This window comes from Pseudopodoces humilis, chromosome 5, assembly GCF_049639895.1.
Source record: "Pseudopodoces humilis isolate 2021_Gansu_Grassland_sample_001 chromosome 5, ASM4963989v1, whole genome shotgun sequence".
NCBI classification, from domain to species: domain Eukaryota; kingdom Metazoa; phylum Chordata; class Aves; order Passeriformes; family Paridae; genus Pseudopodoces; species Pseudopodoces humilis.
The window spans coordinates 69,117,546-69,139,229 of NC_142204.1; the positions used below are offsets into that span (position 1 = coordinate 69,117,546).

Consider the following 21,684-nt stretch of genomic DNA (forward strand, 5'->3'; position numbering starts at 1 on the left):
TCTGGCAGAACTGAAGGGAGCTCAGCTGCCAGTCCAGCCCATTTTAGCTTTCCAAGAATGGGAAAGAAAATTAAAGCATCATCTTATTCCATTAACTTTTGACTAGCAAGAGAATGCACCAAAAGCCAAACCATTATGAAAGTCATATTTCCCAAAATTTAAGTAATAGCTAATGACTACAAAGTGATGTCAACAAGTGTGAGGATTAAAAAAACCACGACAGATACAGCTAAAAAAATACTGCTTACCTTTGTCCAACCAGGGATAAGCAGGACAAGGCTAATCACAGTCTTCTCAAAAACCATTATCAGCAAGTAGAGGATACACTGGCCAATCCAAGCAGCAGCTTGTGGAGGGTCACCTGGAAAAAGAGAATATTAAATCTGGGACAGAGGACAGGAAAAGAAAGCCTTGTAGAAAAGTTGCCTCGTGCTTGATATTGACCCTCCTCTCTAAAGGACCAGTCAGTACCTGCACACTCTTCTATAAAATAAAGGCAAATAAATCATTAAAGATTTAATCTGCAATGTGCTCCCTGCCAAACCTTACCCACAGAGGTGCGAGAAACAGTTTGAAGATTTCAAGTCACCATTTTCACTACAAGCAGCATAACTTCTCAGCCCTGAACAGAATTACTTCATTGTGCTGATGAAGTGAAGGACTGGTTATGTGATACTGTCTGAGCAAGAGAAAGGGCTCCATTGCCTCAGTTTTTAAAGCAGTTCACTCAAGAAGAATCAATGCTAATTAAATATGAATGTTTCCAATGGGGTACTCACCAAGAAATAAGGAAAAGCGTATTTGTGTTGTTAACAACAATAATGGTTCTGTATCTATTACATGTGCTTGCCTCAGCCCTCTGTGAGCACCCTGCCAGCTGGTTATCACCTCCCCTGGCTCACCAGAGTATCTCAGGTCTGCAAAACTGAGCTTCTGCCTCCGGCTCAGGAAAGCTGCAGCACTTCCTCTTACTACTTGAAGACAAAGATAACTCCTGGCAACACTTGTTCCCAGCATAATCTGGCTGGAATTTGGAATTCCATCCGTACAGGGGAACCTGTGCAGTTGGCACTGACAGATGCCAATGCTCAATGTGGTCAGATGGCAGCAGGCTGGGAGCTTTGCTTCACTTTTGTCCACTTTTCAGCACAATTCTGTTGAGGTGTGGCAAGGGGAGACAACACCAGCAATCTGCAAAGGCACATTTATCCACCCCAATAAAAACCTCTGGCCACAAAAACCAGCAGCACATACTGGGATTTGGTAAGAGCTGGTGTCCAACCAAGCCCCAGCTCTGTGGGGATCTGCTTCCCAACAAGTGCAAAACAGGTTTGCAGGTACGTTTGTCCTTATTCTGTCATTTGTTAGCAACACACCAAAACATCTGCCTCATTGCAAAGCTACAGCTAAAAAGTAGAAGTGTCCTGGTAGTGCCCAAGGTAGGATCACCTCGTGCCCCAAATTCTTCATTTCTCAAGCCATGAAAGAGAAGGAAGCAAAGAAGAGGAGAGGGAAGGACTGGGAGGCTGAGGGTGCAGGGATGAGGAGAGCAAGCAGAGAGAGCCAAACCAGCAGGAGCTGCATGCAGGGAGGGCAGGAAGAGGCAGACAGAAAGGTTATGTGGAAGCACACCCAGCAGAGCCTTTGGAGGATTTTGGAGAGAGGAATCTCTGCTCCCTGGCAGGCAACAGCTTAATGGGTGGTCTGTGAGGAGATGGGAGCAGTGTTAGAGGCAGCTGGCAGCCACAGGCTGGTGCCAGAGAGGCTTTGATCCTCCTAAAAGCCTCTCCCCGTAGATTAGGATGCCTGGCTGCCTTTGGCACACACATTGGGTCTAGTGAACCTTTTTGCCCCATATCCCAAAACAAACCAATTCTCCCAGAAACCCCCACATTATCACCACCCATCAGTGCTCTGAGTACAAACAAAACAGGAAAACAAACACATCCGTTGTATCCTTCCTGCATCTGAACTCTTTCCCTTTTGCTCTGTGTTGTCAGCTGTGCTCTGTCCCCCACGGAGGGACAGGACCAACAGCCACAACACCCTTTGTGAATCGGCTCTCTGACTTCCCTCTGTCATCTCAGCTTGCCCAAAGAGCAGCAGCAAGTTTGAGATCTCTCCCAGATACCTGCCCCCTTGCAGGGACATTCACCAGCACAACAATGGCCTGTGGCTCCTTGTTCTGCACTCCGTGCACTGGACAGCTTTTGGCTCAACAGGCTGATGCACAGACCCTGGGAAAGACAACCTGCTTCTTAACCCACCCTAGGCATGGACTTGCCTGGGGATTCAGCAATTCCACACCTAGCAGGGAGATCAGAGGGTGCTCCTACTGTTATTTTTTACTGCATCCTGATCTCCCGAGGACAGGAGGCTGCGCTGTACCAGAATGATTCAAGACAAAGGTAAAAACGAAACAGCAGCATGGCCTTAAGGGCTGCAAAGGTGACTTAGCAGCTCATTTCCACTTCACCAAGGAATGCAGCCATCTGCTTCTTACCTCAGCAGGTGTGGAGTCATCCAAGGACTGCTGATCCACCCCAGTAGATCCACTAATCCACCACCTAACACAAATAATTCAACTAACTCTGACCAATAACAGGAACATTCAAGCCAACATTTTCTGGCATCTCATCAGGGAAGCTTTTGGTGGGGTCCCTAGACAAGCCAGTAAGACAGATTTGCCCCATCTCCTTCCACAGCAGGGAAAGGCTGGAAAACTGGAGCTGAGCTCATGTAAGTGCTGGTTTCCTACAGATGGTCAGAGGCATCCTCAGATTCAGCCTGATGTCTTTGATGGATCAAGTGTTGCCCAGAGGTGCTCTGCACTGTGGATGGGAAAGGATTCTTCTTACAGGAAGCATTTCTGTACATAAATCTCAAGGAGAGCCCACAAGACTTTCAGCCACACCATACTGCCAGCCAGAAAAAGCTAATATGCTACCAGGAGGCTAAAAAAAAGGTCAGAATATAACAGATGTCCTCCTCTTTACTACAAGGAAAGGAAAGCTCTGAGCACAGCAGAGTGGGGAATTGGTCTAAATGATCTTTGCAGCCTCCACATCACACCTGCTAGGTGACTGTATATATCACACTCCCTCTGAACCCTTCCAGTTCCTTGTCCCTGGTTCCAGCTGGGAGGGAACCCAGCACATCCACCACATGAATCTATCACCACAAACCTCTCCCTCTAGCTTAATGAACACCCTCTGCTAAAACCTTCCTACAGCCATCTCCCCATCCTCACAGAAATTAATATCCTCCTTCACTCCAAGGGATGCACCCACTGGATTTTGACTGCTCTCCTCCAGCAGCATTCCTGGTGCTCCCCACCACCAGAAAAACTTCCTTGGAGCAGCCCAAGAACCACTGGAGCCCATGGCAACCTCACCCAAACGTGTATCGTGTTCCACTCGTGCGTGGGAGCCCAGCTGCTGGGGAGCCAGAGCAGCAGTGCTTGAGGTATTTGAGCTGTTACCACACAACAGGATTAATTTTAATCCAGGCTGCCTAATGCACCAAGCTGTCAGCACAGCCCACATGTTACTGCCAGACAGCTTTATTTACAGACTTCTGGGGACTGTGTGCACACAGAGCAGGTAGAAAAAAAGCTCAACCACAGCCAAAGTGGAGGGTTCAGGGGGTTTGAGGAAAGGCAAGTATTTGAAAGCACTGGAAGGTGTACTGAGTGACAAAGTAGGGGAAGAAAGAGTCAATAAAAACTTCTTAGGTGATACTCAAATGGTACCTCCAAAACCACGGGGTCTTATTATCAGTGCCAAGTCCAGAGGAGGGTAGGAAATAGCAATAAACTCTGAATTGTGTGAAATGCTCACTTGGAGGGCAAAAACAGGTTTCTAAAGATGGGAATGTGATGCATCAGAGCAGCCAGATGGGTCCAGTGGACACCTCAGACACTCTCTGGCATTTTCTGCACCTGAACTAAAATGATTGAGTCACAGAATGGTGTGGGTTGGAAGGAATCCCATGGGCAGGGACACCTCCCATTAGACCAGGTTGTCCAAAACCCACCCAACCTGGCCTTGAACACTTCCAGGGATGGGGCATTCCCAACCCCTCTGGACAACCACATTGCTGAACCAGAGAAAAGTGAGTGCACAGCTGGAATCTGTCCCCAGTGCAGCGTCACACCACTGCTCTGGATCTTTGGTTGCTGTGGATTTTCAAACTACAGGGAGCAGTCATCCAGCTTCAGGAGGCTCAGTTGTACCCCTGCTCAGAGCAAGGGACTCAAACACACACTCAGTCCCTGAGCAGAAACCTCAGTCTTCTCCTTACTTTTCCCCCCTGGTCCTATGGGTGGAAAAGCCCAGCAGGCTGAGGACAGGACAGCCCCTCAGGTTAGAGCTATTTCCAGCAGTATTTCCTCAAGCATTAGCAGCCAGCTCCCTTGACTGCTCCAGGACGTGGGAATATTTGTTATGGAAATTTTGTACAACATCACTACGGGGCCAAATGCAGCCTACACAGGTCCTCAGTTAAACTCAGCAGCTGGCACAGAGTATATTCTCTTAGAACTAAATTTGACCAGCAGAGTTCAACAGGCCACTAAATAGACTTTGAAGGCCTCCAAGCAAGATGCCTTTCCATTTCCAGACACTGAACGAGCACAAAGCATCAGGATTAAATAGCCAGTGACCACAGCTACAGTGATACACAAGTCAACATCCACATGGGCATCCAGAGGGACATTTTCCAGTGAGAACACTTTTCCTCCCCCTCATTTCTTAACGTTCCTCTAGAAAAATTTACTTGTACATTGCAGGAAATCTCTTTCTCAATGCTAATTCATCACATTTGCTAACTTAAAAGAAATACTGGGGTATTTCTAAAGTAATCCTGAAGAATTATTAAACACAACAAAAAATGTCAGGACACTGCAGCCATAAAAAGGTTTTCTTTAGGGAGCTGCTCATTGCCATGGGGAGGGAGATGAGAGCTGAACCAGGCTGGAGCTGAGACACAAAGTTCAGTCAGTCTTGATTTGCACACCTCCAAGAACTTGGGTATCCATCTCCTACATCTTCTGAAGCTTAAACTCTTCTTTGTTCCCCTCCCTGTGATGGCTCCCTACAGGGACAGCTCCTATAACCGTGACCTGCTACAGCAATGGTGCTTTTGTGGAATTTCACAGAATCATCACAGAACGGTTTGGGTTGGAATGGACCTTAAAAATATCACATAGTTCCAAGCCCCTTGCCATGGGAGCTTCTCAGGGTCCCACCCAACCTGGCCTTCAATACCTCCAGGGGTAGGAGTTTGTTAGCTCTGAGTAGGTGTAAGGCAACCCTCATTCCCCAAAGCCCACCTGTGCCAAGAACACAATTCCCCAGTCTCTGATCGTAGGAGCCAGGCATCCTGAGAAGAGACAGCACTTCCAAAATGCAGTTTCCTGTGCTTAGAGGCGATTCAGAGTGTAATCAAGAGCCTCTGGGCAAAAGATGGAGGAACATAAGCAAACAGGAGCCTTTGATTCCCCACTAGCTGTAGAACAGGTCAATCCTGGCTGCAGCAGTGTTCAGCCACGAGCTCAGGCACAAGAGAGGCTGATCTCAGAATGCCTGTTCCTGGGTTTTTGGCAATATGGAAGTAATTGATTCTTCTGAACAACTCTGGACAGCTGGATGCTTAAAATAGCAGCATAGATTTAAGTGCTTTCCCTCCCCTTTTGGGAGGGAAATGGAGATTTTACTTCTCCATTAATGCAGCTATTGCAGCTGCATGGGGGAGCCAGCAAGGGCTCTGGAGGCAGGAGAAGCAACCACAGCAGGAGGAACTGCTGCAGCCCACACCAAAGGACAACTGCAGTGGTTTGCATCAGCTGCAGGGATGCTGGAAGGACACAGCTGTGACAGATTTTTCCTCCAAGTTGATGCAGAAAGATGGGTACTGGCTCTACTGGACAAAACCACAACCGTTCTGTTCTGATGGCTGGAGCAAAGGCACTGACTGCTGTTTGCAACATGGATTTGGTGCTCCCCTGCTTCTCTCCTCTGCAGGACTTATGTTGCTTCCCTCAATCCTCCTGAGGAGCAAAAGTCTGGTACAGCAATTAGCCCAGAAAATGAATCATATTCCTGGAGCCTGCATCAAACTGTACAAAGTTTACAAGCGTCTTCCCAACTGTTTTGGAAGTTACTTAACACCAGAGATGAGGACGGGAGTGTTTTCCTTCCCCAGCCCTGCCACAGGATTGCCTTGGACATGTCACTTGGCTCCCACCTGAATTTTCCACTGGGGTCACTCTGGCCAGAGACCTACACCAAAAACTGTAAATGGTGGATGAGATATTTAACCCCCAATCCAAGAACCAAATTCAAGCAACAGCACAAACTTGTTTTTTCACTAATGACAGCAAGATTTTCTCAAAGGAGTGAGCTGTTTCTGCGGTCTAAGCCAGCCCTAATGAGAGGCCAGCTCAACAGAAGTTCATCAGTGTCCTGCCAATACACTTTTCATGTTTTTTGCTTCTGCTCAACTGCAGATGTGGCACATGAAGCTGAAGCCGTGTCCTGAGGTGGTTGGGCTTCCAGTCCCTGTTGCTCCAAAGAGGAAAAACTCCAGTTCCTGAACTAAGAATATCTGGATTCTTCTGCCTGACTTTAGGGATCTATTATAAAGGAGGAGCTTTTAGGGAAAATACAAAAGGTGGTCTCCCCACCAAACACCTGCTGTCAGGATGCTGAAACTGCTCTGGAGATCAGCCTTTAAAGCCAGGTTTGAGGAGAGCTGGCCCTGCCACATCACATCATCTCGTTCCCAGTCTGTAGCTGCTTCTGCTGCCTCACAAACCCAGCCAGTCCCTTCATCCTCTGCCATGACCCATCTGCACAGGCTAAGTTCACAAGGCAGTGGGGTCTCCAAACTAATCCTAGTCAGGTCCAAGTTTCACCAGCTCAGATGCCAGACCAGCTACTAAAAACACAAAGAAACACAACTAACTTCAGAACAGACTGAATGATTAACATCTTAAAGGTAAGACTGCAATTTTCATGAACAAGATGTATTTTCTGAAACATGACTACATTCATCTGTACATTAGATGTAAGGTAAAATAGGCAAAGCATTATTTTTTCCATTTCCCACAGCTTCTCCAGCAAGCTGTCTCTGCTCTTTTGGAAGGGAACTGCTACCCTCTAGTGGGGCTGGCTGAGAGCAGCTTTTTGGAAAAGTTTTTTCCATCTCAAGGCAGGAATTTAAAGAGAAAGAGGCCACACTTGAGAACTCAACGTTTGGGGTCACACTGTGCCTGGCTGATCCCTACTACAGCTCAAGGCAAATAAAGAACAACTCCATATTCTGAATGGAGTGGGTAGGGAAAAACCCACGAAGAACCCCACAAAGGAACCCTACACACCTTAATTTACCATACAGATGTCCTGGGGTATATTCTACATCCAAAGAAATATTCAGCTTTTCCTCCCCACCCTGCCACACTCCAGTGGTTCCAGAATTTAACTCACCCTTGTGAGCTCTTTGAAGAAGGGGTAACAGAAGGCAGCTGCTCACATTTCAGCCCCAGACTGTAGTTTCTGCCATTTTCTTGTCCCCATTCCCAGCTGGGAGCACACCAACCCCCTCTGGGCAGGGCAGGTGACACCTACCATACTCCCCAAAGACCAGGTATGTGTATTTCTTGTGCTGCACGATCCAGGAGACAACTTTCACACCCAGCCAGATCAGCAGCATCCCCAGCGTGGCATCCAGGATGAAATTAATAAGGTAGCTAAGAGCAGAGGAAAATTCAGGTTTCAGCTGTGTTCTTAAGTCTTATCCAAAATCTTTAATTTCATAATGGAAATTAATTTAAAAAATTCCTAAGATTTTAAATAACTCTGCTTTACAATCCAAACTTGCTTCCTTTTTCTTTCATTGCATTTTTCTAAGCCTTACCAGCAATTTCTTAGTTTAAATGCTTGTTCAGGAGAGAAGGGACAGGCTCTACCAACTCTCTAGCACTGCTCATTTATTCATATAGCAATAAGTACTTCTTAAAAGTTACCCCTCCAAAAAGCAGGCTTTCCATTTGCAGCATCTTTTTTTTCCTTATTAAAAAGAATGAAAGCTCAAGTTTTGGAGGAAACAGAACCAAACTGTTCCAGAATTTCACACAAGAAAATGACAGCTTTTTGGGCACCACAGCTACTCTACAAACTGGGCAGCAGAAGAGGCAAGAAATCCATTTTTCTGAGCAGCTGCAAGAGGCTCCCAAAAACAGAGAGACAGGCTGAGAGGCAGGTTTTGAGGGAGGTGATGGGCCCTGGCTCAATATCAATAACCCTGAGGTCCCAAAAACCTCCAGTTCAGGTCCCAGAGCAGATCCAGGAGCTGAACCCATCCCTGCCAGGAGATTTTGGCTCAGTGGATTTGGGCTCTGCAGCTCTGGATGTTGAAGTGTCACTGGGCAGAGTGCCAGAGGCAGGAGACCTGCAGGGACCTTCTGGGGATTGCAGGCTCCAAGCTCTAATCCAGGGCTTGGTATTTTCATGAACTCCAAAAAGAAAAAAGAAAATCACATAGACTAATGTGGTTTTTTTTATGCAGTTTTCCATTATTGCAACATTTTCTGCCAGATTTCTGCAGCATGAAGAAAATGCCAAGCACAAGGCTACAGCAGTGAACATTTCCTTTTCCAGAACTCGATACTGCCTCTGAACCAAGAAACTGAAAACAACAATCTGCTTTTGATATCCACTTTGAAAGCATAACATTAAGTTTTTCTACATCCAAAAGCTCAGGCTGGCTTTTTACAGTTTCCAGCTGCTGAAATCAAGAGCATTCCATACAAACATGAGGTTTGGTGGTTTATACTGGGCAGGACACAGAACATGAGCCTCAAAGCCCAGGGACAGGGCTGGAGGGTTTTAAGCTGCCTAGCTCAGGATGACAAGTCAGGCAGTGCAGGGAAACATAAAACACACATGAAAAATAAACAACACACCCAAAGGGCACAGCATAAGCATGAAAGGGTTTATTTTAAAACACTGTCTGTTTAAAAAAACAACAATACATCATTTGAGAGGTTATGTGCAGCCCCAGCCAAACTCGTGTCTGCTTAAAGAAACATATCAAGGTGAAGCATTTTAATATAAAAAGGAGACGGGCCAGAAGGTTTTAAGGAGCATTTTGAAGCCTAAATGAGCTCCTCAAAACGAGATAATATTGAAACTAAATTTTTATCTTCAAAGTGGCTGAAGTAAAGGTGGCACTTCTACAGTAAGTCTGAAGTTTGGTTTAGAAATCCCCTAAATAGGACCAGCAAAAAAGACAGCAGAGACAAAAACAAGCCCAGCAGGGTTTATCCCCATGCAGTGCTTCAAATGGATCAGTTTCCACTACTTATGACCCTTCCTAACACAATTCTCCCTTTGACAGATGTAGGGCATGAATGCAAGTGCCCTGAGTACTTACAGAGAGCAAGGGTCCTCCTCAGTGAGATCAGACAGAAAAACATTGGCAAAGTGGATGAAGAGGGCACCTATTGCTTGCTTGGAGGTATCATAAAACCTGGAGGAAAAACCAAGATTTTCTGGAGGAGTTATGCAGGGAAATTTATTTCTAGTGAGCACCAGCTACTTTATGGAGGTTTCCTTGGGAAGCAGCAGCACATTTCATTTAAAAATTAAATGTCATACAGGACACACAGGGGGCCTAGAAGACTGTTAGTATAAGAGGAAAGAAACATTATAAACACAGTCTTTTCAAGTTTCAAATGAAAAATCTCACCATATCCTCCAGGGACGCCTCTCTGCCTTTGGTTCCTTAAATCGTTTAACTGCAAAGAGAATTAGAGAGGTTACATTAGCCAGATGAACCACTCCACGTGTGCAGCCTGCACCCACCTTCACTGCAGAAGCAGTCAAAAAGTCCTGCAGGACCCTCAGCATTTTCAAGTTTAAAGCTGAGCAAAGCCAAAGGACCTCCCCCAGGGCAGTGGTGGAATCACTGTCCCTGGAAGTGTCCAAAAGACACAGATGTTGTGCTTAGGGACACTGGTTAGGGGTGGGCTTGGCAGTGCTGGGTTAATGGTTGGACTTGATGATCCTGGATGGCTTTCCCAGCCATAATGATTCCATGGCTCTGTTCTCTGGCCTGGATGCAAGCCAGCCAGAGGCAGTGTCTGCACCCAGGGGTCAGCAGGATGGACAGCAGAGGTGTTTGGAGAGAGCCATGTGCTCTGGCATCCCTCAGAGCAGCATTCCTGTACCGTGGGAAGTGACCTAGGGAATGCTAAGGGAGGGGCCATCACTACCCACCAGCCCCAATAACCCTTCCAGCCAACTTGGAATTACAGTGCTGACAGTGAAGGAGCTCTTCACTCCTTGAAAACACACAAGGTCAGGTAACTGCTCTGTTCTCTCCAGCTGTATTTGAGCACCCAGGCTGTCCCCAAAGGGCAGCCTGGGCTCCTTCCACTGGGAAATGCCTTCCTGATCCAACGTGGAAGGATGCAGGGATTTCCCTGACAGGAGCCTTGACATTTCAGAAGTGCAGCTTTGTGCTGCTTTTACTGGCAAGGTGGCAGAGCAATAGATGAAAAGACGAGGTTGACAGGACAATGAGGAACCTTTTTCAACTAAATTAAGAGATACTTAAAAGAAAATACTTAAAAGAAGGGATATTAAACTGAAGATAAATTCCTTACTGTGAGGATGGGGAGGCACTGGAACAGGTTGGCCAGAGAAGCTGTGGCTGTCCCACCTCTGGAAGTGTCCAGGGCCAGGTTGGACAGGGCTTGGAGCAACCTGGGACAGTGGAAGGTGTCCCTGCCCATGGCAGGGGGTGGAACAAGATTGTCTGTAAGGTCCCTTCCAACCCAAACCATTCTCCAATCCTGTGATCTCACCTAACCCCAGGACTTCAGGCACATGCAGGGTTTTGGTGTCCATCCCAAATCCACAGAAAACCAGCACTGCAATGACCTGGTCCATTATTGCCAGTAATGAGTAGCACAGCATCTCTCAAGTTACACCAGACATTGCTGCAGCAGTTTTTCCTACCCCTGTCCAGAAAAAAAAACCCTCCTAGTTTCCCTCATCCATCTGAATCCCACCATGAGATATCCCTGCAGCAATGACTTCCATCAGCACAGACAAGATCTATCATCACTGATGTCCTTCAAACGCCAATTTTCATTTCACCTACCCACAAGCATCAGAGCCATGGACCAACCAAGTGGCCAGAAGTGTTTAAACCAACGCTCAGCTCATGGGGGCAAAGAGCACAGTGCTGCAGAGAAGCTCTTGGAGGGGTCTTCAGGCCACCAGGCCAGCCAGCTGACCACTAGCCCAACCAGAGCAGCACCAGGGGAGAATTTAATTATTTTTCTTAATAAGTAGTGACATGTTATGTATCCACAGCCACTCAGGCTAGAAACACAGTAATTCAGTGTGATAAGATGACAAGTAAGAGGTAAGAAGTTAATGGTGTGGTGCCTTGTTGAACACAGCTTGTCATGCCTCATTAGATTTAAGAGAGTTATCTGAGACTGTGTAATTATCAGAGACAGTAAAACTGTTGTATTAAAGATAAAAGCTAGCATTATAGAGAAATAATTAACTGCTCAATAGGGCATTTACTGTGCAGAGCTGCAGCAGGCTGTCTCCAAATTAAACCAGAAATCCAGCCAAGATTACCAGAGCTTAAACAGGGAGCAGAGTTGTTTGGTAGCTGTGACCTGGTGTTAGGGGGGGATGTTAAATCCACCCAGGAACAGCACCACATCTCTGAAGACTCCAGGAGATGGTGGACCCCTCCATGAAGCACCACTTCTGTGCTTAGTGAGCACAGCAGGGCTCTGGAGACTGAACAACAACTGCAAAATTTCCCTCTCCTCTTCCAAACACTACAGAGAACCGAGCCCTGGCATGCACAGACTCGGATGGAGAAAGGCTAAAATCTGCTCTGTTCTTCTTAAAATGTGTTTCCATTCACTGCAGCCCACTCAGCTTTCCACCAGCTGTAGGTGGGTTTGCTACTTGGGCTCAGACAGGTCAGTTCATTCTTAATATTTACTTTAAGGCAAGTTAATTAAAAATGTAGTTTACTGCATACAGAGTTGCACAAGATGGAAGAGAACCCCCATTCAATTAGATTGAAAACGAGACTGGAATGTACCTGGTCTCTACCAGAAGGCATCAGGACCCTGTTCCCTACCACAGGATAGAGGATTTTAATGCTGCTTCCCTTCTCAGCTTTGTCCACGTGCAAAGCAAGCTGCCTTGTGCAAGGAAGCAATGTTATTGCACATCTTGGAAAGAAATTCTTCCCTGTGAGGGTGGGGAGGCTCTGGTACAGGGTGCCCAGAGAAGCTGTGGCTGCCCCTGGATCCCTGGAGTGTCCAAGGCCAGGCTGGATGGGGCTCAGAGCAACCTGTGAGAGTGGAAGGTGTCCCTGTCCATGGCAGGGGGTAGAACTCGATGATCTCTGAGCTCCCAACCACTCTGTGACTCTGAGATTTTGTAAGATCCAGGGGAAGGGCACCCTTTAAACATGAGCAGAGCCCCAGTGGGATGGTGCCTGCCTTCCTCAGGGTGTGCCCTCACAAGTTCCCACTCCTCCCCTACTTGGCTCCAGCTGCTGCAGACACAAAGCTGTGAAGCTGAACCAAAAGGGAAGGAAGATGAGTGACAATTTGAGAGATCCCCTGCCCACAGCAGAGAAAGGGTGGGGCAGGAAACAAAATACTTCTCAGCCTTTCCTCTTCAGTCAAGGACAATAAAGATCATACATGCTTGAAATTCCCTCAGAACCACCAGACTGGGTGGAAGCTGACATCTGAATGAGAACCTGTGAAATGTTAGAAAAAAGAAAAAAAAAAAGAAGAAAAAAAATAATTTGCTGTAGTCTTTCAATGCAGATCTGGAAATAGTCAAAAAGCTAGAAGATAAAAGCACAATGACAGCTGTCCTCACTCTTTTTCCAGGGGAATGTAGAGGTTAATATTCATTATGGCGTTCTCTTGATGCAGTAGAAAGGGGACAGACAGCTTTGCCTAAGCCCTAGACAAAGACAAATGCTGTGAAGTTACCAGAGCTTGCCACAGTCAACATCCCACAGCCTACTTCTGCTTTTAAACAAACTTTCTGATTATAAAAATTGATTAAGACAAGGACAGTAGCAATAACAGCCCTATTCCCTTCTGCTGTTCCTCACCCATGAGGGAACATCCTCCCTGCATCCCCCATTGACCCCACACTGCATTCAGACAGATTTGCTGCAGATTTGTGCACCAGCACAGGTATAAACCCCCTAAATTAAGCAGAATTAGCTGCAGCATCAACCAGCAGCTGATCAGCAAAACAGGCTACCAAGTCAGGTTTCTACAAAATTATAGAGGGAAACTTACTTCCCTTGGATATGGTTAGACATGCTTGGCTGAGAGCCAGACCACCTCCCTGACAAATCTTAGTGCGATCAGCCACAGGATTCTGAAGCTGAGGTTTGGGAGGGAGGTGTCGACTCAACAGACAGAACTACTGGGATCTGATTTACAGGGATCCAAGCCTGACCCCAACTTAGCTCAGCAGCAGGCCTGGGAGGTGGATACTGAAAATGAACCACATATGAGAATTTTATGTGCATTAATACACCCAAATTGTGAGAGGTCCACCAAAAATAAAGCCTGAAATACCGCAAACTGGTGATACTGCTACGTGCTTTTAAGAGGGGATTAAATTGACTGCCATAAACCCCATCTCCAGGGTCACATCCCACTAGCAAGAGGGTCAGGACTTAATTTCTGGTGTGTTCCAAAGAGGACTTGGAGCTACTGTACCAGGGAGGAAACAGAAGCTCTTTCCCTGCCCAACCTCTGTTATTTTCAGCAGTACAGTCTCCAACGACACATTTCAACCTATTTTGCAGGACACACCCTTTCCCAGGCTCTTTCCAAGCCCCAGGCAGGAAAGAAGCCAACATGCAGGATACAGAGCCAAAACCCTGGGGTCTGCACTATTCTTAGCCTGAGCATGCAGCCACTCAGACAGCTCGACCCCAGACACAATGGCAGGAAGCAGCAGCCACTGTTTGCAGAGAGCAGCCAAAGAGCTGCTGGCCAGAGCAGTGTGAAACTTATATCCCACATCACTTCAGGGAGCAGCAAAAGTCCTGGTTTTCCTCCTCTAAACAGCTGTCAGTGGTTTGAGGACATGGACTGCTGCTGACTTCCATCCTCAGGTCGGCACTAGGTGTATTTAGTCATTGCCCCCCAAAGAGCCTTGTACCAGTGTTACAAGAATGGAAGCACCTCTAGCAAAACGGGCAGAGGAAGGAACAGAAATTGAGATTGTGTTTATGGAATCACAGAATGGTTTGATTGGAAGGGTCTTTAAAGACATCTCGTTCCAACTCCGGGACACCTTCCACCAGAGCAGGTTGTTCAGGAGCCTCAGCTGGAACATTCATCCTTCTGGAGACTCCAACTGCCCCAATGAAGGCCACAGAGGACTCTGGCATGGTTGCCAGTTTTAAACTCTACCCTTTGCGTCTCATTTTTACACTGATATTTAAAGCTGTTATTTTAGCCAAGTGCCAGGTGGTCACCAACCAAAGCTGTGAGATAATAAGCATCAGTCATGCTTTGCACACTGAGAACAGAACATATTATCTGCTGACACAGCAGGTCCTACAGGACACCTGGACTGAGGCTGGGCTCCAACTCAAATACAGAGCATCCTGGAGGAGGCAGTTGTGACTCCCTCCATATAAAGCATCACTATATTGCAAGCCAACATCTTGAAAAAATGGAGTTTAGACAAGGAAAGATAAAGGCCATAAAATCCAAGATCATTAAGAGAATACCACCTGAAGGATGAATTGATGCACAAGCAGTTAACATAGAATCACAGTTTGAGTTGGAAGGGACCTTAATGATCATATACTTTCTACTCCCTTTTAGCACTAAAGACAGGATTTTATCCAAACCAAACTTTTATCATTAAAGTCTCTCTGCCATACAGTTTTCTTACAAATGGTGTTAAAAAAAAAAACAGCTGGAAATTTAATAGACTCCTTAAAGCTTTGCATGCTCCACCCTATTAATTTCCCTGTACAATTTCTTGTCGCATTAAGTCACCCATAACATCAACTGCTCACCCCATGTTACAGAACCAACTCAGCCAGGTGCAAGGTGCTCAGCTGCCTGTGGATCACAGGTAACTTCTCATGAAGCTCTACTCTACCAGCTCATTTCACATCTCCCCCAACCCCTCTGCTCTCTCAGGAGCCTCCCAGTCCCCGCTCAGCTTCCACCACTCTGGTTTGGCCGCTCGAGGAGTGACAGCCAAGGAGAGGTCAGAGCAATCAACAGCTGCAATTCAAAAGCTTTGTGGAAAGCTGTGTGCAGCTTAATGAAGCACAATGAGTGCTGCACAGACCTTCCAGCCCACAAAGTGCAGCACGTGTTCTCAAGCTCATCCAATTTTCAGATGTACTGAAGCAGAAGAGAAACGTGCTGAGAGTCCTGCCATGTGCAGCTTGTTGCTTAACCCACAAAGCTACACGTAAATCAGCAAGGACCCAAGCTCCACAATGCCAGAGACAGTTAACCTCTGTGGCCTTGTTTTTCTTTGGAGGGATGTCCTGGGGTGACTTTATGATACTGGTATCTCCAATTGCCTGGTTTATGTTATATATTAAGTTCTTCACCTTTAAGACTGGCTCTGAGAGCGAAGGGGGAGAAGAAGAAGCCACAGTTTGTGTTAAGGAAAAACATCACTCCCCTGCATCCCGCTCCTGGACTGTGGTGTCTGCAGCACGGACAGACAGCGGGACAGAGCTGCTCTTTGGCTTTTAGTTAGTTTTAGCTAGCTGAGGCAGAGTAGTTCCCTGGACCTTTTTTTCCCTTTTTCTTGTATCTGTGCAAGCCTGCTCTGGACTGAAAAACACCCAGCCAAACCCCTGGAGCTCACGCCTGTGACCCACCGGGGCCTGGGCCTCGGCACTTTCCAGCACAGGAGGGACTGACAAGAGCCTGAGTGGGCCGAGCTACACCACATGAAAAGGACTTTTCTTCCTGGATTTGCCATCCCATCGAACAGTGAGAGGTTTTATTGTTTAATATTATTCAATTTCTGTTAAATAAACAGCTTTTTCCACTTCTCTCCAAGGAATTTTTTTTTCCCAGACAAGTTGTGGGGAGGGGTCATTTAAATTTTGTTTTCCTGGGAGAACCCCATTGGGAGTTTTCTCCCAAATTTGCCCTAAACTAAGACAAGGGAAAAGCATTTACACAGGTGAAGTTGGAATTTAAGTGTTCTTGTGTGTGAACAGTTAAACTCACACACAGTTATGCACTTGTGTGATAGCAAGCAAAGTCAGCAGCGCATGTCTCGGGCATGGTAAGCCTGCAGTGTTTTTGTGTCTTGGGCAGATTTATTTCAGAACAGCATGGAGGTCTGGACAGATCAAATGCTCTAGCATTTCTTTCTTCTTTTTCTTGACATGGACTTCCACCCACCCTCATGAGGTATTTTCAGTGTAAAGTCAAAACACAAACCAGAAAGCACTCAGGATTCTTTTGAAGCACAGAAACAGCATTTCACTTCTAACTACATACAGCAACCACCCTGAACCCAGCACTGGGGCAGAATGACAGTATGGTTTGGGTTGGAAGGGTCCTTCGATAGTCATCTTGTTCCAACCCCCTGCCATGGACAGGGACACCTTCCACTAGACCAGGTTGGTCAGAGACCCATCCAACCTGACCTTGAATATTTCTAGGGATAGGGCACCCATCATCTCTCTGGGCAACCTGTTTCAGTGTTCCAGCACCCTCATTGTAAATAAATTCTTCTCATATTTCAGCTAAATCTATCCTCTTTCAGTTTAAAACCACTGCCCCTCTTCCTATCAACTACAGGGCCTAATTAAAATTCACAAAAGGTGGGTTAAGTTTGATTTATCTGCTGGAGATGAGTGCAACAGGTTCCATGAATCCCTCTCAAAGGTCAGACACTTCTCAACATGAGGATGCTCTCACCCATTTCACCACCCAGGAGAAAATCAACATTGAAAGCTCAGCTGGAAAACCCACAGGGATCAAGAAAACACAGTCCACAGATCAAGGGGATACTTCTGATTTCTTTAACAACTGTTTTCTACCACAGAGACACTATTTCTTTTACAGCAAGTCTGGTAAATTCCTATTCTGTGGCTCTGCCTCAGGACAAACTACTTGGAGCAGTGTCTAAAACACCATCCCAGCATCTCCAGCACCAAGTCCTGCCTGGGGGTCAGCACCAGGGTCCCTACTGCAAACAACTCTGCTTTCTTAGCTCAAGGCAAGATGTGCTGGAAGAGTGTCTCCAGCAGTGACATGCAAGAGAGTGGGACACTGCTGTCACAGGAGTCAGCATAAAGACATTTTCAAAAGCAAAACTGACAACCAGATTTCCCACTGGGTTGTGGGAGCTCAGTCCAGTCCAACTCTTCTTGCCTGGCAATATGAGTGTTTTCCAAGAGAAAAATCTATTTTCATACCAACATTACAAGTGTTACTACACCTCATTCAGCAGCTCAGAGGGCTGCCAAGACAGTTTCAGAAAATGAAAAAGCTGGAAGAGAAACAAATGTTTGTGCATGTCCTCAACATTGTTCGTGGTAGAGAAGAAAATGAGTATACCAGCTCCAGGGAAAACTTTCTGTTCACAATGGAGACAAAAATTCTTCAACTCCCCAAATTAATTTCTCCTGCACTCTAGTTAATTCACAAATAAGGTTGTGGATGTAATTTCTACAAAATATCTTCCCTCATTTCAAAGAGTTTTGCTGTCCTCTGTGCAAACTTGGACAACTTTTGCTAGTCTAGAACCCCTTCCCCAAAAGAAAAAAGGTTTCAATGAATAGCAACAACTGCAGGGACTCAGTCCTCAAAAGCACACCCAGCCCTTGCAACTAAGACATCTGCAACGAGCTTCCTTCACTCAGCTGAGTGATGCTCAAGAAAAAGCATCACAAAATGCTTCAGATGGGATTGCACAATTATCCTGACTCCTCAGGGTCATGACCTCCCTGAGGGGACGTTCTTGCACAGGAATCCAGATCGCCACACACACACAGCTGCTGGGCTCCACTGCCTCAAGTGTTTGTGTCTCAGTTCTAGGACTGTCCTTACAGCCAAAGTGCCTCCAAAGCCACCCCAGGCAGGTGGAAAGGGTAACACCTCTTTGCCATTTGACTCCCAAACGAGGCAAAGCTGCCACCAGAGCAAGCAAGCCCTGTTCATACTGGGATAGGCTTGACTACAACCTTAAAGATCTTGCTGGGAAAGCAAGAGAGTGTTTGTAAGCTAAAATGAACTGTCATCATTATTGCTCATGGGAGCTGACAAAATAACAAAACCCCACTAAACAGCTGTCCTGACTCCCTGCCAAGGCTGGGCACCATTTACCTCTGGGTCCTGTTTTTACCACACCACACAAAGGACCCATTTCACAAAATCCACTGCAATGGGGAGCAACCACCCCACTCAATCATGCAAGACTAATTTCCTCCTCCATTAGGTTTTCCTACCAGGTTGGCAGGAGAGAATCTTTCCATAGCCCCAAAAAATACAAATTTAATGACACAAACTGCTCTGATAAAAACAAACTTACAGCCCCTGCAATGACCATGCTTGGGACCCACATTCAAGAGGGATACTCTGAGCACATCCCATGCACACACACCTGCAAAACTTTGTAGAATGCCTCTTTATTGTTAGTCTGAGTTCCTCTACATATTTTCAAGAGCTCTGAAAAGTATCTGCACCATTTGGGAATTTTATCCATCCAAATCCAGGTGTTCCTACAGCTGAGCTGGTACTTTAAAGTAGAAGGAATGGAAAAAGGCATTGATTTGGGTTTGGACAGGAGGAATTCTGTACCATGGTTTTGAGTCAGAAGGGATTTGAAGAACATCCAGTTTTAAACCCCTGCCATGGGCAAGGACACCTTCCACTAGAGCAGGTTGCTTCAAGCCCCATCCAGCCTGGCCTTTGACACTTCCAGGGATGGGGCATCCACAGCTTCTCTGATCAACCTGTTCCAGGGCCTCACCATCTTCACGGACCTTGTTTCCACTTATTAACCCGCAGCCTGCAACATCCCAGGAAAGCAGAAATCACAGTAATAAAACCAACAGGAACACACACCAAAAATGCCACAGTACTGAGGAAAAGAAGTATCCAGGAGTTGACTCCAACAATAGAAACATCCTAAATTCTACATGATGCAGTCACCCAGCTGGGACTGCCTGGCTGGATGCAATGAAGATACAACCAAAGTTCCCAGGAAGTTTTTTGTTTCAGCTCCAAAGGCTTCCATGCCTCCCTGGAGCCTTCTCCTTCCCAGAAGGCTGCCAGCTGAATGTGCCACAGAAACAACCCAACATACAACCACTGGTGAACCCATCACAACCACCATGGGTTAAGAGTTGGCACACAAACAGCCCCTCCAGCAGATCCAAGGAAGCCTCCAGCTGGAAGTGTGTGACTAGGGCACAGATAAGGACCAGCTGGGGTGGATTAGGGACCACCAGCCCAGCTGCAGCCAGAGGAGGTGCTGTGGTTGGGATCCCAGGGCTGTAAACACATCCATCTGCTCTTGGGGTCCCAGCCAGCAGTTCCTCCACAGCTGAGTCACAACCAAACCACACAGGATCAGCTTTCGGTTTCTCTTCATTAATCAAGAGGTTGTTAATGTTCACAGAAATATTAGCCCTTGCACCAGCAGTTAGCTTAAGGTTGCTGATTTTCTGGCAGAGGTTATGTAGCCTCATCCACAGAGGTATTCCAACATGATTTACCCAAGTCCTTGATTTTATGGGACACCCTATGGAGTTTATGAGGCAATTAACCCATACACACACATCACTAGGGGGAACTGGAATAGAAAAAGAAATTACCACTATTCTTACTGTCAATATTTGGTGAAACACAAGCAGTGGCATGTTGCAACTGGGCTGCTCCAGCTGGAAGAAGGTATCAGTTATCACTGGAAGAACTTGTTGCAGTTTTCCCTGGCAGCCTCGCGTTAACCACAGCACTGGAGCCTTTTAAAGTGGTTTCCAAAAGGCGGGGGGGCGGGGGGGAAGAGAACCTCAAAATCTGCAGCTACTTAGCCAGAAAACTTGGAAGCTTCAGCTCACTGTCACCACAGGCTTTTAAACAAGGAAAAAAGATCGAGCTCTGGCATGTTGATTCAACTTGTGCTAAACCACTTAACCCTGAAGAGCAGCAACACACACATTGCTCTGAGCAAAACACAGCTGCAGCACAAAACAACAGTAAATTTTCAAGGCTCATTCAGCCTTAGTGTTCCCCACCTTTCCACAGGATCGCAGAATCACTGAGGCTGGAAAAGACCTCTAATATCATCAAGCGCGATCATTAACCCAGCACTGCCAAGTCCTCCACTAAAGCAGGTCCCAAGGTGCCACATCCACGCGTCTTTTAAATCCCTGCCGGGACGGTGGCTCCAGCACGCTGCCCTGGGCAGCCTGTTCCAATGCCTTCCCCTTCCGGGAAAGAAGCTTTTCCAAACACCCACTCTGAACTTTCTACAGTGTAACTTGAGGCCGTTCTCTCTGGACCTGGAAATCACACCGCGGGGTGATTTTTCTCACCGATTTCTCCCACCACCACCCCTTTGCCAGTAACAAAACACGTTCTCTCTGTAACTTCTTTCCCCAGCCGCTCGAGCCCCAAAACTTTGCGCAGCTGAAGGGAAAATTAAGCAAAGCAGTATCACGGCGCAATTAAATCACCCTCACCTCGCAGCGCCGCGTCGGACACCCGCCCCGTTTTTGTCAGCTCCTCCCCGGCAACTCGCGGGGTTACACCAATAGTTTTTTTACCCTTCATTAAAATTTTCTAAGTGACTGAGCAATGGCTCCCACAAGCGCAGCCAATTTTAACAGATTACAGCCGCGCGTTCCGCGGAGCTTCATTACCATCAGATTAGGGAATTTTTAAGAAGGAGCATCTGGCGCTGCAACCGCCGGCTCGGGAACATCCGCAGCGCTTCCCTTCCTCCCAAATCCAGCCGGGACACAGCGCAAAACTTGGTGCTTTTCAATGAATGGGCACCTAGCCCGTAGGTGCCGCCGGTCCCCCCGGTCCCCCCGCGGGCAGCGGGTGCCCCGAGCTCCCCGGTACTCACGCATGAGGGTGCTGAAGGCGCAGAGAGCCAGCAGCGCCTGCAGCAGCACCCCGAAGCGCCCCAACAGCGCTCCGCTGCCGCAGCCGTGCGCCGGGCGGGGGGCGGCCATGGGGCTGCGGGATGCCATGGGATGGGATGGATGGAAGGTGCGGGATAACGCGGCACTGGGAACGGGAATGGGAACGGGGATGGGATAGCCCCGGCCCCGCCACGCACGAAGGCGGCCCCGAGCCGCCCCCGCCCCCGGCCCGCCCCGCCGGCAGCAGCGCCCGGGGCGGGGCGGGAGGAGAGGGACGGGCACGGCAGAGGAAACGGAGAGGGGAACAGGGACAGGGGAACGAGGACAGAGATGGGGGATACAAAGGGGACAGAGACAGAGGGATGGGGATAAAGATGGGGATGGAGTTGAGTTGGGGATGAGGACAGGAACAGGGACAAAGAGATGGAAAGGGTTCCACAAAGATGTGGAAAGGGTTGGAAATGGGGACGCAGTGGACGCATATTGAGATGGAGATACCAT

The 21,684-nt window shown here is 47.3% G+C and overlaps 1 protein-coding gene across 2 annotated transcripts in view; it reads right to left on the reverse strand.

Annotated features, from left to right (window-relative positions):
* Positions 1–21,365, reverse strand: part of LOC102103869 (store-operated calcium entry regulator STIMATE-like) — a 29,673-nt gene extending 8,308 nt beyond the window's left edge. Inside the window, exons 1-5 of one of the 2 annotated variants that reach the window (XM_005526071.3) lie at positions 21,165–21,365; positions 9,751–9,799; positions 9,436–9,531; positions 7,629–7,750; positions 249–361 (exon numbers count right to left, since the gene is read on the reverse strand). In XM_005526071.3, coding sequence (XP_005526128.2) covers positions 249–361; positions 7,629–7,750; positions 9,436–9,531; positions 9,751–9,799; positions 21,165–21,291 — 507 coding nt within the window. In that variant the 5' untranslated portion in view covers positions 21,292–21,365. Of the gene's footprint in view, positions 1–248; positions 362–7,628; positions 7,751–9,435; positions 9,532–9,750; positions 9,800–20,328; positions 20,541–21,164 lie in introns of those variants that run through there. The other variant, XM_088055451.1, reaches the window with a different exon arrangement.
* Positions 21,366–21,684: the final 319 nt, after the last annotated feature.